We start from the raw sequence: 16,580 nt of genomic DNA, 5'->3' as shown, positions 1-16,580 counted from the left end.
CAGCTAATGCAGTTCATTGATACCTGTGAGTTGTTCAGTTACTTTATGGAACCGAAACACTGCAAGTTTGCTGCTGTCATAGGAATTTGCTAGGGTTAACTCAACAAAGTGGATTAACTCTTGCTGAGTTTAAAAATCACCATTTTCCATTAGACAACCCCTCTGATTTTAAGAAATGCAACACATTTGAAAAGACCCACTCCTTCAAAGTCCTGAACACTCTCTTAGAGGTGATTCTTGTGACTGAGTACTTGGGACACATTCAGCATCTCAAAACCTAAAACCCCTTAAATAAGCCCCTTATTGTCTAAGAAATCCCATGAAAGTTTTTGAAATTTACTGTAGGAATGTCTTAAATATAGCATTTTCTTTTGAGTATAAATGAAGGAGGCATGGCAGAGTATAAGTACCACTGGGCTGAATTCTTTCCTCAGACAGAATATTTAGACACCCTTATGGAATAAATTCTGCCCTTGAAAGAGAAGACAGGGCTTCATATAAATTCACCTAACTTCTTGCTTGCACCAGAAATTTCCTCCCTTAACAGCAGAGGAATGATATAGACTCACTAACCACAGAATCATAGAATCATTAAGGTTGGAAGAGACCTCCAAAATCATCAAGTCCAACCATCAACCTAACACCACCACGCCTACTAAACTGTGTCCTGCAGTGCCACATCTACACGTTCTTTGAATGCCTCCAGGGATGGTGAATAAGGGTGGAACTTTGCCCAATAAGTTCTAGCAGTAACTATTTTTTCCTCACAGTACTGTCCTGATTTCAACTGGGATGGAGCTAATTTTCTTCCCAGTAGCCACTGTGTTTTGAAATTAGTATGGGATTTGGTACATGAAGAATGTTGATAATACACTGATGTTATGAGTTGTTGCTAAGAGATCAAGGACTTTTTCAGCTTCCTGGGTCTCACTAATGTGCAGGTGCAGGAAGCTGGGAGGGATATAGCCAGAACAGTTGACCCAAACTGGCCAAAGAGAGTATTCCATGCCATAGACATCGTGCTCAGTATATAAGTGGGGGTTGGCCAGCGGGCAGCTCTCTCTCTTTCTCTTTCTCTTGGGATTGTTCCGTGATCACTCTCGATTCTGTTCCGTGATTGCTGTGTGGGATGGGCTGTATAGGTTGTTGAGTGGTGAGAAATTGTGCATTTGTATATGTTCTTATCCTTATATTTTTATTAATAATAATAATAATAAAATTATTATCATAATCATCATCTCTTCCTTTACTGCCCTAGTAAATTGCCTTTATCTCAACCCATGAGTTTTCCTTTTGTTGGGTCACATTAGCAAGCAGGTGGGTGTTGTTAGGCAGAGCTTACAGCCTAGCAACAAGGCTGCTAGCGGGAATGGGCTGCACGCGTGCACAGGAGAAGCGGTTCGCTCGGATGGGTCCATGAGCACAGGGGGCGCGTGCGCAGCGGGTGTCCGGGTATTTAACCCTGTGTTGCGCAGCATTAAGTTGAAGGCTTGGCTTGGCGGTATCCGTGTGATGCCCTGCTTTCCCCGGGGCGGGGCTCCGGTGCGTCCTGGGTTGGTTTGCTGGCAAGAGAGCCGACACCTTTCTTTCCAGTTGTCTTCCCCATTCTCCCCAGGGAGGGGGAGAGTGAGCAATTGGTGTCGTGGATGGAGTTATGCACCTCACTCATAAGAGAGAAGCAACAATTTACTTTATTGATATAAACCAGTAATTTAACAAAGTTTAATAGTAAATGGTAAATGCAACAGTGATTTAACAAGATTTGATGGCAAGGTACGCTGGATTATTTACTACATAGAGGACAGGGTCAGACAAAACTGTCAGGGAGACCCTCCCATTGAGTCATGAGATTCAGAAAGGGTCCCCTTGCTTTCTGAACTCCTTCTCAGAGAGGAGTCTAGGTGCAGCTGGATCCAATCCTAGTCCCAGGCTTGACCAATAGTTTATGTCTAAAGGTTTATATGTGCACAATAAATCCTTTGTATCACTTAGCTAAGATCTCCAAGTTTAGCATGCTATTAGTAACTTACTGAGAATCTCTTGCAGCAAGGAATCTCTCAACCTCAAGGAGTAACCTTGAGAGGTGTCCCTACTCAAGGGGAGATCCTAGTGTGCAGCCTGCTGTCATGCAGGAGAGCTCCAAGGGCTCTTGGGCTGCTCACTATTTATGGAGTAAGATAATCGACTAATAGTCATATTTGCATACCCCCTGTAGATGTTAGTTTCTGTCAAATGTGGCTTGAGTTGGACATTGACCAGCACTGTGCTTAGATGGGCACATTACCATAAATTAGCCCTTGGCTATTGTGTTGTTATCTGTCTCCCCCAAATCCACTTTAAGCCTGATGCTGCCATCACAATCAGGACCAAACACATCACTGATGGTTATCACTTGAGCAGGGTTACAGGAAAAGAGGTCAGGTTGAGGAGGGGCACACCATCACAAGTGGCTGTGTGGTACTTGGTTGTTGACTAGGGTTAAATCACTACGAGTAGGAATGATAACTTATTTTCCTAAATAGAAAAGTGATTACCAGGTGGTGGTGGTAGGTTTTTAAGTTTTTAAGCTCCCTCATTATCTTACTCTGCTGAAGTGGTTTGTCCCCTTCCCCAAGTCTTTTAGCTTTCCCTGCTTCTGATATGTGAATTTAACAAGCAATAATAAAGACTAAGGAGAAGAGATGGGAAAGTCTGAGCCTGTATATTGTCAGGAGGGAGCTGCAGATAGGCAGCGTAGGGTGGAAGTTTCCCTGACAGACCTCCTCATCTGTTCAGCACCTCTGGCTATACAGCATACCCATTCTCCTTGGGTGGGCTGCCAGGAATGGCAAATAGCAGCACATACCTTTGTCAGGGCCCCAATCTATCATCCCGGCTTGCTTCTTCCTTGCTTCCTTCAGCACGGGCTGTCATTCTTCTGTTTCAGCTAACAGTTGCAGCAACAGCAATAATATTTTAGGCTGTGCATTATTAAAAAATGCAAAATCAGAGCACGTTTCTTAGAAAGTGATCAAGTTTTACCTGCTTAATGGATTTTTTTTTTTTTACTTCTCTCTGATGTTCTCATTTCACTGAACATCTTCAGTTAACACCTTTGAGTAAGCCCCATGTTTTTTCCTGCTCTAGTACTAATCTTGCCTTTATTGATTTTTCAAGGAAAAGACCTGAGGTCCTTTCCTCTCCCATTTGACCATTCCTCTCTGAAAGGGTGAAAGCAGATGTCCTGCCTGTTCCCAAAAATCCTCTGCTTGCTCTCAGCTCAACTGCTGCTAGCAGATTACCTGTACATTGGGACACCTATTACCACACACTTTTGTTGGTGCTTTTCTAATCAATGTCACCATTACAGATTGCAAATATTGCCAAGATTAAGATCACATTTTTTCATGTTCCCATTCCCAGCCACCAGACTTGTAAATAGCATTGGGGAGGGAAGGTGGTGGCTAATGCATCAGGTCAGAGATTCAGTCACTCCTCAACAATTCTTCCTTCGCCTCTTGCTAATCTGAATCTTAAACCACCTCTTCCCTTGTCTTACTCGCTTCCAAGTGCCCCTGGAGTTGGGGATGTACAGCAGGAACTGGAAGGCACACTGCACCTTATCAGTCCATGGGGTGTTTTTTGATGAGACAACAAATTCAAATTGATATACAAACAATATTTTATGTATTTAATTGCAAAAACTGTGAAATGTTATGTCCTTGAGATGTTGGGGTGGAGAGTGAGTGAGAGGAAGTATATATAGTAAGTGTGTTGTTAAGCTATAGGACTCCATCAAATTACAAGTCAGGAATGAGAAGCTTGTTTAGAAATATTTGACTTTCAGGATCAGTACATCAGCACCAGTATGGCACAATGGAAAATCTAGTTGCTTTAAAAAGAGATACCATTTTAATAGGTAGATTTACTATGTGTTGCTGGGATACTTTCAATTCTCCTTTGAAAATCAAATGTAAATATAACTAATGGCATCTCAGCCATGCATTAGTTTTTGGGTTTAGCGGCATTTGAGATTCAAGGTCACTGGGGTCTACGGTCTGCAAAGAACTGATAAGGCAGGAAGTGTTTATAGAAGTGAGCAGTAGAGGACTTCAGTTAGTTTTTCAGGCATGCTGAGAGATATAAGAATTCTTAGACCAGATCTCAGCTGATTTTTCCAAATCTCAGCAATTCATAGCTGATCCTTGATGGAAGCTCTTGGTTAGACACAATTAATTACTTGTGATTTATGGGTGATTCAATTTTCACTGGTTTAGCAGCAATAAGAGAGTGGTTGTATGAACTAGGTGCAACAAACACCTTGCTTTCAACAGCAATCATTTGTTTTCCTGATAGATTCAGTCTATTCTAGAGAGGATCAAAAGGAAATCACTTAATTTTGAAGTCTTATCTATGACCTTACATATCTTTCTGTGTTGATATTTATAAATCATGAAATGATCATGGGATCTTTTCTCTTAAAGATTAAAGTAATGATTAAATGCTAATTAGGCTTTAAACACTAGATAAACTCGATTTTAGTAGTTATGTCTCTGTTGTCCCAAATCTGGGTTTGTTTACCTGGTGTGCAGTAGAGAGAGACTGTGACTCCTGAGCACAGACACGAGATGGACACAGAGACCGGGGAATAACCTGTCGTGGGAGGAAACTTATGATAATGATTTCTTGGAAACCTAATTAATATATAACCAAGACTGTGGGAATTCTATGAATATGCATGTCTGTGATGCATAAATACTGTACCTGTTCCTTAACACGTTGCACACGTTTGGAGGAGCGATCCCCCGTGCTGCCCAGTGCTGAATAAACATACCTACTTTACAATCTTACAGATTGTGGAGTCTGCTTTCCGCACATCAGTTTGGCGAGCCAGGCAGGAGGCTCTCTGCTTGGCTGCGGGATCGACTGCGGAGCGGACGCCCCTAGGCGCGCCCCGAGCACTTTCCTCGGAGGAGCCTCCGCTGCCAGCCGCTCACCGCAGGAGCAGACAACGACCTCCTGAAGCCACACACCAAACGGTATGTTTTGAGCCTGTAACTGCCATGGCTGGGGCAGGTGGTAATCGTGCAGAGACGTCTGGCGTGCAGCACAGTCCCCGTTGGGTGGGTACCCAGGTTGGTTTGGGGCGCCAGAGGGGACTCGCTGACCGATAGAGCAGCCGCTAGCGATCTTGGGGGTAGATCGAGTGATTCCGAGGTAACCGCTGCATCCCATTGTCGGGAGCCAGGATGGACCTGCTGATGACCGGTATATGAGAAGCAGGAGAAGGGTAAGCGGGCCTCTTGCGATTTTAAAAGATACTTGCAGCTGCTGGAAGGTTGTCAACTGGAGCAATAATTGTATGATTTGAATATTTTTGTGTGTGTGTGATCTTCTGTGTTGCGTGGTGGAAATTCTATGTTGTGTATGGGACCTTCTATGGTGTAAATGCCTGTGTTGTGAAAGCGTGAGTGAGTCCCGGGAATCTGAGCAAAGCTGTGACTGTGTGCGGCGCGAGGTCTGTCCAGCCGCCCTTAGCCGCCCAGATTCTTCTGAGGTGGGCTAGAAAGCAAGGGGACTTTCCTCTTTCCCAAGTTTCTTGTGTGACCACTATGAATGTGTGGACGTCCATGAGAGTGTGAACACTGTGAGTACCTTTGTATGTTGGCATGAAGAGAGATTATATAGAAGTGTAAGAGACAATTTGCGTGGAAGCTCATTAAGAGAGGCAGCCAAATCAAAATTAAGGATCATTGGGAGAGATTGTAAAATGTGAAACAACCACGGAGGAATATTAAAGAAGAGTCCTCTGGGGTGTGCACTTGCCCACTGGAAAGATATTGTTGGGACTGGAGGTACGGAAAGTAAGAAGACCCTTATCAAATATTGCAATCGGTGGTGGCCGTTGTGTAAGTTAGGAGGTGAGGTTAAGTGGCCGCTCAATGGGTCAATAGATTATAATACTCTGTAACAACTAATGCTGTAAGGAGAGAAGGGAAATGGGACGAGGTTTCGTATGCAGATATGTTTTTCACCCTCCGAAACCACCCGGAGTGGCAAAGGGGCTGTGGAATGGTACCCCCACAGGACCCTATGGTACTCGCACTCGAGCGAGAAAACAACAAGGAGCTCAGAGGTAAACTGAGGCGGTGTTGTTCGGAATTTTTAGTAGATACAGGGGCAACATACTCGGTTTTGAATCAAGCCTTGACGCCCCTGGGAAATGATTATGTCATGGTAAAAGGAGCGACTGGCCAAAGTGAAAAGGCATATTTTTGTAAGCCTCTAGAATACAAATTGGGAAAACAATGGGGCATCCACAAGTTTTTATATATGCCCAACTCCCCAAAAGCACTTTTGGGAAGAGATTTGTTGGAACAATTGGGAGCAAAGATTATATTTGAAAAAGGAGAAATTACTCTGGAGGTAAAAGATCAGCAATATGTTCAGATATTGAGTCTCACCTTAACCAGTCTCCCCTCAGAAGGAAAAATTAATGAGGAAATCCTAAACCAAGTGTACCTGGGGGTATGGGCTACTGATGTACCTGGAAGAGCGAAAAGTGCTCCACCTGTTGAAGTTAAGGTTAAGGAAGGCCAATGACCGGTAAGAATTAAACAATATCCCCTAAAGAAGGAAGATAGAGAAGGAATCCGGCCGGTGATAGAAAAATTTCTGCAGTTAGGACTATTAAAGGAGTGTGAGTCAGAATTCAATACCCCTATATTACCTGTTCGGAAACCCGATGGGTCATATTGGGTGGTCCAAGACTTACGGGCGGTGAATAAGATAACTGAAGACCTCTACCCAGTAGTGGCCAATCCATATACCCTGCTGACTGTGTTAGCACCTGAACTAAGTTGGTTTACTGTTTTAGATTTGAAGGATGCTTTCTTTTGCCTCCCTCTCCACGAAGCCAGTCAAAAATTGTTTGCGTTCGAATGGGAAAACCCTAAGAGTGGTCGGAAGACCCAGCTCATTTGGACGGTGTTGCCGCAAGGATTTAAGAATGGTCCTACCATTTTTGGCAATCAGCTTGCAAAAGACTTAGAATCTTGGGAAACCCCGTCTGAGGAAGGAAAGTTGTTGCAGTATGTGGATGATATCCTGATCGCCACCAAAACAGAGGAAGACTGTATGGCATGGACGGTGAGTCTGTTAAACTTCTTAGGACTCCAAGGATACCGGGTGTCCAAGAAGAAGGCCCAGGTAATGCAACGTAAAGTGAATTATTTGGGCTATGAAATTAGTGCGGGGCAGAGAACTTTGGGACAGGCCCGCAAAGAGGCAATATGCCAAACTCAGAAACCCCAGACAGTAAAGGAGTTGCGGACCTTTCTGGGAATGACCGGGTGGTGCCGATTGTGGATCTATAATTATGGACTGCTTGTTAAACCACTGTATGCGCTGACAGCCACTGAGCAGAAGCACCTTGAGTGGAACAAGGAGACCGAACGAGCCTTTGAGCTACTGAAAAAGGCGTTGATGTCGGCCCCGGCCTTAGGACTCCCAGATGTGAGTAAGCCATTTCTTCTTTTCTCTCATGAAAAGCAGGGCATTGCCCTGGGAATATTAGCACAAGATCTGGGTCCATATCAACGGGCAGTTGCCTACCTCTCTAAGCAGTTAGATGCCACTGCAAAGGGTTGGCCTGGATGCCTACGGGCGGTTGCAGCTGTGATGTTGAACATACAGGGAGCCCGAAAGTTTACTCTGGGCCAGAAAATGACTGTCTTAGTGTCTCATGCCGTCACTAACATTGTCAACCCAGCTTCTTTTCTCAGCGGGAACACAGGAGAACCGGTGCATCATGACTGTTTGGAAACCATCGAAGCAACATACGCAAGCCGCCCAGACCTGAGGGACAGCCCCATGGAAAATGGGGAAAACTGGTTCACAGACGGGAGCAGCTATGCCTCGAATGGCAATCGACATGCGGGGTACGCCATCACCACCAGTCAAGAGGTAATAGAATCAGGGCCTTTGCCCATGAACACCTCCGCACAGAAGGCAGAAATAATTGCCCTAACCCGAGCCCTGGAGTTGGCCCAGGGCAAAACTGTGAACATTTACACGGACTCAAAATATGCCTTCGGAGTTGTGCACGCACATGGAGCAATTTGGAAAGAAAGAGGCTTATTGAACTCCCAGGGGAAAAATATCAAACATGCAGAAGAAATTCTGAAGCTACTAGAAGCTGTCCAGCTCCCTGAGAAAGTGGCAATTATGCATATTAAGGCACACCAGAAAGTGAGCTCAGATTTGGAAAAAGGGAATGAACTGGCGGACAGAGAGGCAAAACAAGCGGCCAAAACAACGGTGAAAATAGAAGGAGCTCTAATTCCTGATAGGCAAATCTCCCTAGAAAGTAAGCCAGAATATACCAAGGAAGATCAGAAACTTATCACAGACTTGGAAGGGTCATATAATGAAGAGGGGTGGGCTTATACCCCACAGGGAAGAATGATTATTCCCTCTTGTTTACTGTGGCACTTGATATGGGAGGAACATAGAAAAAGGCATTGGGGAACAGAGGCTCTGTATAAACATTTAATAAGAGAAATTGTGGCCAGAAATTTATATACCACGGTGAGACAGGTGACTCAACAGTGTGAGCTTTGCCTCCAGACTAATCCTAAAAATAACCCCAAACCAGAAATGGGCCAGATTGGGAAAGGCAACAGGCCTGGACAACAATGGCAGGATGATTTTACAGAACTTCCAAGAAAAGGGGGGTATCGCTATTTGCTGGTATTAACTGATACCTTTTCAGGTTGGCCAGAAGCATTCCCACCCAGAACAGCTAAGGTTCGGGAGGTAACTAAAGTATTGGTACAAGAGATAATACCACGTTTTGGGGTTCCAGCAACCATATCCTCTGATAGAGGACCACATTTTGTCTCAAAAGTAGTACAACAAATTAGCCACCATTTGGGTATAGATTGGCAACTTCATACCCCATACCGCCCCCAGTCGAGTGGCCAAGTGGAGAAAATGAACCACTTAATCAAACAGCAAATTGTGAAATTGGGACAAGAAGCAAACCTGACATGGCCTCAGTCACTCCCTTTAGCCCTTCTGCATATACAAACGAGACCAAGGGCAAAGGAAGGACTGAGCCCCTTTGAAATTTTGTATGGACGACCCTATGGAATACAGGGGGGGCGTCTCTGCAAACTGGGGATGAAATTATGACTTCCTACATGGTGGCACTGGGCAGACAGCTCAATAAAATTAGGAAATATGTAATTGGAACTCGGGGCAGGGGTTTGATGGGCCTGTACACAATATCCAACCTGGAGATTATGTATATGTAAAGTCTCTTGCAGAAAAAACCTTGGAACCACAGTGGGAAGGACCATACCAGGTACTCCTCACCTCCTTTACAGCAATCAAGATCAGAGAGCAGAATGCCTGGATACACCACACTAGGGTAAAAAAGGCACCAGGAAAACTCTGGACTTCTGAAGTTCAGGGACCCCTAAAGCTTAAACTGAAAAGGTAGAATGTGGATTAAGGTTTGTGTCCATAATCCTTTATATAGCAATTTGATGCGGCTTGTGGTGTTTTCAGCTAGATAGGGAAACATTGTACTAGAATCAGGTGTAGTAAAAGCAAAGATAAGTCAGCAAGAAACAACCCTGGCAGCAAGAACAAAGCAGGACAAGGGTCTGAATCCAGGCAGCTGGACATAGTGATAAGGAGGAGAGAACGACCACCAGAGAGACTGTGACTCCTGAGCACAGACACGAGATGGACACAGAGACGGGGGAATAACCTGTCCTGGGAGGAAACTTATGATAATGATTTCTCGGAAACCTAATTAATCTATAACCAAGTCCGCGGGAATTCTATGAATATGGATGTCTGTGATGCATAAATACTGTACCTGTTTCTTAACACGTTGCGCACGTTTGGAGGAGCGATCCCCCGTGCTGCCCAGCTCTGAATAAACATGCCTACTTTACAATCTTACAGATTGTGGAGTCTGTTTTCCGCACGTCAGATTATTGCTGAATTCATGCTCCTTTGACAATCATACAGCTTTTGACACCTTCTGGGGCAAGATGTTTTGTTTTTATCAGTCTCAGTTTCTCTTCAAGGGTATAGTCCTTGGCAGGGTTTGCATTGTTTATACAAAGTAACATGGTTTGCTCAAGTTAGATTCTGTTTCACAAGATATTCATTGGCTGCACCTAATGGAAAATTTCATAAAAACTCATTCATGTGAATTTCATAAAAATGTCATTCATGTATATCATCTCCAGCCAATTAGCAGGACCAAAATCTTACTTTAAGCAGACTGGAGACAACAAAAGAGAAACATCAGTAAGAACCACTTTTGTGTACAATATATTTATGATTGAAATAACTATAAAATGTTTACATACATAACTGATTCTGTCATTCTCAGAAAAGTAAAAACAAGAACTAGTCTTTTTATTATACTTTACAGCTTCAAAACCCTAAAAATCATTCAGTAGGTTACTATTTTGATTTTCACAGATAAGAGACACAAAAATACAAAATTTTATTAATTAGGGTCACATAAGTTGAGCATTTTTAAAACATGAATTTTGAATGTCTCATCTTTTGAGTTGCCAGTTTTAAGGGCTGATTTTCAGCATTAAAAGCAGCCATTGATCTGTGTTGGAAAAAGGAGGGCTCATTTGCATCAGGTCAGGCACTTAATTTGTGTAATCCAATAGTCCTTTTTTTGACTGTTTGAACCCGCGTGGTGTTTACTTCAGAAGTTACAGGTGGAGACACTTGATAATTTATATGCTTTCCTCAGCCTGAAACTGAACTACTATAGAGATGCCTACTGATTATATGATGAGTAAAATGTAAGAGTTTCCTTTTTTTTATCTGTTGATGGCTCAACTATTTTTTTTTCAAGTTTTCTGAGGAAAAAGAAATAAAATTCCTCAATGACTTATCCTTATCTCTACTGTCTTCCAAACCCATCTGTGCCCAATTTTTCCCTATGTAAGGCTAGTGATCTTAGCTATGTTTTATTGAAAATAAATGCCATTAACAATAATGATAGATGCTTCACCACATATGTTCATAGAGGTTGTTTTTCTTCAAATAATGATCACTTTGCAAATTAACTTGACTATTCTTGTTCCAATTTAAGACTCATTTTGGTAGACTGGCTCATTAATCAAGTTCTGTTAAACACAAGCAGGAGAGTTTGACAGATAATCTCAAAATGTTACTCTTTGCTAGACTTCAAATACAGTACAGTCCAAATATACATCAAATGCATAGTGTTTTACTAAATAGAGCAGTTTCATGAAAATTTAATTAAACTTTTATTTCATTACTGATTTAATAATGTGCTTTAATGTTATTGTAGTACTTAAATTACTTCAGATCCCTTAAATGTTAAACTTCAGTCCTAGTTCCTCATTTGCTTTTGCTTCCATCTTTTTGTACTGTGAGACTCTAAATAGGGCAGAATCTCATATAAAAATGTAATTTATTGACGAATCTGTTTTTTCCACTTTAAAAATCTTGATGCCATCATAGCTCTAGATATGGAGATATTAAAATAATATGAAGGTTAATATTAAAATAAATTCATTAACTAGAGTAGGCCTACCATAATGAAACTGGGATGTAAAAATATACCTCCCAGTTCCCTCAGGAGAAACTTGAAAGGGTCTGATGAGTAAACACGATAAATGGGTGGATGGGTGAGAATTGAAAGGAGGCTTTATGCTTTGTAAAGCCAATGCCCTAAATGAAGCTTAGTAATGACTTTGCTTCTCTTATGATTGATCTCTAGGCAGCAGTTGTGGTGGTATTCAACTTTGCTATGATTTTGCTGATTTTTCCTGCTATCCTGAGCATGGACCTTTATCGTCGGCAAGACCAGAGACTGGATATATTCTGCTGTTTTACAAGGTGAGAATGTGTGAATGAGTTCTTCATTGCAGCAGGACAGCAGCAGGGTCAGTATGTTATTGTCATGGTTTTATTGATAGTGACTGAACTACATTTATTACCTTGGTTTTTTATCTGACTGAGGGGAAAAGTTGAAAGACATTACACGCACACACACACACACACAGATTTTTTTCCTTTATTCATATGTACATCCATTTTAGCCACTGGACGACAACTTTCTGGAAGCATGTAAAAGAGCCATACTTATTAATATCTGTATTTTTAGAATTTTATTGGGTACTGTAATGTGTCCAGTGCTGATATCGGGTAACCTTGGAAGACTTAATTCCAGTCTCTTATGGAAGACTGTAAATAACTTGGGGTACTCAGAAGCCTTACTTATACTTAATCACTATGTGCTAATTGTTATGCTTTTTATGCCTTGAAATTAAATGCGTAAAAATAATGTAAAAACTATAAAATTACTTCCTTTAGCCCAGTTTTTCATAGAACTATGAGGAATTCAGAATGATCAGTACCATTGCAAGATAGTGATTGATAAACTTTCTGTTATGGCTCCAATACTAATTTAGAATCATAGTATGCACACTCCTACCTAATACACATCCAACTCTGAGGGCAGGGGCAGGCTAGGAGAAAGCTACTGTCATCAGTGGAGCCACCACTTAGAGATAAAGAATATTTTCTACGTTAGTTTCTGCATTTACCTGCAATGAAGAAGATAAGCTACATTTCTATACATGTACTCTCACACGCATGTCATAACCAGCATGTAGAGAACTCCCCTTGTGTCCTCTTAGCCTTTCACACCCACATAGGAGCAGACACAGTTTGACCTCTTTAACTTTGATGTCAAAGAAAGTACTTTCCTAAATTTGTTTTTCAGGGAGTCATTAGAACAGGGAGTTGATCACAAGCCAGGACTCCTGCTTTCTGTTTCTGATTCAGGCCTAGTTTCACTGGATGGTCTAGTGTGCTTGAATTTTGGATCTCTGATTCTCAGAAGTACAGGGCAGTCAGACTTTCCATTTATTGCCCCATCTAAAGTTGTACCAAATGTGAATCAGAATTTGCCCCCATGTACATATGAAGAAATTCAGTTAATAAGAGCTTGTTTTGTTTAGGTAGGCAACATTTTCTTCCTTTTTGTAGGATTTTTCCACTTGGTGAAAAATCTCTGATACTGTTTTCTATCAGCAATTTGTTTTTATTTACAGAAGGAGGCTTGTTTATGACATTTTTTAAAAAAAACCTAGGTATCCATTATGTTCTTGCATAGACTACAATAAAGGGAATGCTTCAAAAATTGCTTCTGTAATTTTGTCTCTCCATGTTGCCCATCCTTCCTGGGAATTAATCCTTGTATATGTTTACTTTAATCTTAAAACATGCAGTCAGTGTATGGCAAGTGGTTTCAACCTGTCATAGCTTAGCCTCAGTCAGGACCAGACTACGCAGTCTCTCTCTCACTCCCCCCACCTTCCGAGGGAACAGGGGGAGATGATATAAGAAAAACGGCTCGAGGTTTGAGATAAGGACAGGGAGAAATCCTTAAAGTTACCGTTACGGGCAAAACAGACTCGACTTGGGGAAAACTATTCATTTATTTCTAAAACTAGCAGGAGAATGAGACAGGGAACAAGATAACCTCCCCCCACCCCTCCCTCTTCCCAGGCTTAACATTATCTCTACTACCTTCCCCTCACCCCGAGCAGCACAGGGGGGAAGAGGGAATGGGGGTTGCAGTCAGTTCATCACACGTTGTTTTACGCTGCTCCTTCCTCCTCGGGAGAAGAACTCCTCGCATTCCTCCCCTGCTCCACCGTGGGGTCCCTCCCAGGGGCCACAGTCATTCCTGAAACTGCTCCGGCGTGGGTCATCTCTTCCACGGGGTGCAGTCCCTCTAGAACAGCTGTCCCAGCGGGCCCTCCACGGGCCACAGCCTCCTTCAGGCCTCCACCTCCCCCGGCGTGGGATCCTCCACGGGCTGCAGGGGGATCTCTGCTCTTCCGTGGGCCTCCATGGGCTGCAGGGGGACAACCTGCTCCACCATGGTCATCACCACAGGCTGCAGGGGAATCTTGGCCGGGAGCTGCATTACTCCTCCCCCTCCTTCTTCACTGACCTTGGCGTCTGCAGCCGTTCCTCTCACAAAAATTCTTCACAACAGGCAGGCAGACACCTCTCAGGATCTTTTCACATCTCATCTCCTCTCCGCTTCTTGCAGCTGGGCCGGGCCGGGCCGGGCCAAGTTGGGCCCAGTCGGCTGCCCGGTAGGAGGCCAGTGAGTGAGGGCTGCAAGGCCCACAAGGCTCGCGCCTCCCCTTCTCTGCCCCCGCTCAGCGTCTTCACTTCTCCTCCTCCCTTTTTTTTTTCCTGTTCTCCCCTTCTTAAATACATTATCGCAGAGGCGTTATCACGGAACATTCTGCTACCAATTGGCTCAGCCCTGGCCAGCAGCGGGTCCGCCCTAGGCCCAGTCGAGTCCACTGGACAAAGGGGAGCGACTTCTAGCAGTTTCCTACAGAAGCTGCCACCTTAGGCGCCCCTCACTAAATAAAACCAGAACACTCCCAAAAGTCTGAGATCTTATCCAGAAGGTCCAAATATTATTTAACAGTTACTTTAATAGTTCTAAACAGAAGAACTCAGCATGTCATGTATTTACATTTTGATCTTCTAAATGGTTTAATTCTCAGCATGGTAAACTCACACACACATATCATGCATTCAGACTGTGTGCAACTACCTGGCTATTGACCTGATTAGCGTGTGAAATTAATAGAGTGATGTGAGTGGATGCCAGTGTCTTCAGACAAATGCTGGTTCCTTCTTTCTTGGGCATAAGAAACATGCAGAAACAGGCTCAGAGGCCTACACTTTAAACCATATCTAAGAAATATTTCCTAAAAGTGCAGAAGGAAATCCTCATGAAAACATTATGCTTAATTAACATAAACAATTTGATAGTAATAGAAGCAGTCTCAGATGGAAGCAGATTATCCTATCTAGCCTGATTAAAATAAAGACCTATCTAAATGTGAACAGATGTTTTTCTCTTCTCTTGCAGTCTGTGTGCCACTAGAGTGATTCAGATAGAGCCTCAACCATATGTGGAAAACAGTGATAATACTTGCTACAGTCCTCCACCCCCATACAGCAGTCACAATTTTGCACATGAAACTCAGATCACAATGCAGTCTACAGTGCAGTTGTGCACAGAATATGATCCTCATGCACAGATGTACTACACCACAGCAGAGCCTTGCTCAGCAATATCTATACAGCCAATGATGGTGACGCAAGATAATCTCAGCTGCCAGAGCCCAGAAAGCACAAGCTCAACAAGAGATTTGCTTTCCCAATTCTCTAACTCCAGTATGCATTACCTTGAGCCACCCTGTACTAAATGGACACTCTCATCTTTTGCAGAAAAGCATTATGCTCCATTCCTCCTAAAACCAAAAGCTAAGGTAATCAGAAAACTATTTACCTGTTTTTCTAAAATAGACTTCTGCCTTACCCAGTAGGAAGATTGTCCTGATAACAGTATTAAATATCAGGAATAAATATAATTATTTTGAAATGACAATTATTATTACTTCTACACCTAATTTCATACTTTAAAAGTTTTATCTTGGTAGTGCTGTAGTGACATACTTTTCAAATGTAAGTTATGAGTGAGGGTCTTGGTGACTTAAAAGTATAGTGATGGATATTAATTTTGAACCTGATTCTGTGTGCCATTATGAGTTATTAATTTCTTTAGGAACATAAAAACAAATGCAGTTCCATTTTCTGTTGCAGATTGTGGTTATTTTTCTTTTTCTGGGTTTACTTGGGCTCAGCCTTTATGGAACTACTCGAGCTAGAGATGGACTGAATCTCACAGACATTGTACCACGAGAAACCCAGGAATATGACTTCATTGCAGCACAGTTCAAGTATTTCTCTTTCTACAACATGTATATAGTGACACAGAAAGCAGACTATCCCAATGTTCAGCACTTACTTTATGAACTTCACAAAAGTTTCAGTAATGTGACATACGTTTTGTTGGAAGAGGATAAGCAGCTTCCCAAAATGTGGTTGCACTACTTTCGAGACTGGCTGCAAGGTAAGAGAGAATTGCATGAAGTTTTATTTTTAATTCTACAGCAGCAAGCAATTATTCACTGTAGTAATGCAGTCACATGGTTTAAAGCATGCTAGCAGGAGGGAAAATGCTTAGGTTCTGATCCAAACTCAGATATCAATTCACTGTTTCTCCAACAGTTCACTTAAATTCTTTGTGGATAAGTTTACTCCCCAATAAAGCAGTTTTGGAGCTTTAAAAGATTATATCCATGAGAGGTATCTCATGCCATTAATTTCGAGGTGTCTAATGAGGAGATCTGCTTTATAATTAATGGCCAAATATGGCCCAGTTTCTTGGGGAAATAAATGTTTACTGAGTATTTTGAGAACAGTAAATGAAAAGCCCTGGTCCAGCAACGTATTTGGCACAGGCTTAACTTTCAGCACATGAGTGATCTGCTGGCATGAAGAAAGTTCATTGGGGCTTAATCATTTTATTGAATTGGGAGAATACCGTACATTCTAGACTTCTGTTGTAGTTCCGCCCTGATCGAGACCAGACTACACAGTCTCTCTCTCGCTTCCCCCACCCTCCGAGGGAACAGGGG

The 16,580-nt window shown here is 42.6% G+C and overlaps 1 protein-coding gene across 1 annotated transcript in view; it reads left to right on the top strand.

The window, feature by feature from the left end:
* Window positions 1-16,032, top strand: part of LOC147595991 (protein patched homolog 1-like) — a gene marked incomplete at its 3' end in the record, with an annotated part of 70,398 nt that extends 54,366 nt beyond the window's left edge. Inside the window, exons 13-15 of the mRNA XM_086771760.1 lie at window positions 11,774-11,892; window positions 14,966-15,368; window positions 15,703-16,032. Coding sequence (XP_086627886.1) covers window positions 11,774-11,892; window positions 14,966-15,368; window positions 15,703-16,032 — 852 coding nt within the window. The remainder of the gene's footprint in view (window positions 1-11,773; window positions 11,893-14,965; window positions 15,369-15,702) is intronic.
* Window positions 16,033-16,580: the final 548 nt, after the last annotated feature.

The sequence above is a fragment of the Chlamydotis macqueenii genome, unplaced genomic scaffold, assembly GCF_036417535.1.
Source record: "Chlamydotis macqueenii isolate bChlMac1 unplaced genomic scaffold, bChlMac1.mat HAP1_SCAFFOLD_74, whole genome shotgun sequence".
Classification (NCBI taxonomy): Eukaryota; Metazoa; Chordata; class Aves; order Otidiformes; family Otididae; genus Chlamydotis; species Chlamydotis macqueenii.
The sequence above is the reverse complement of the archived record's forward strand: the minus strand, read 5'-3'. Positions and strand labels throughout refer to the sequence as shown.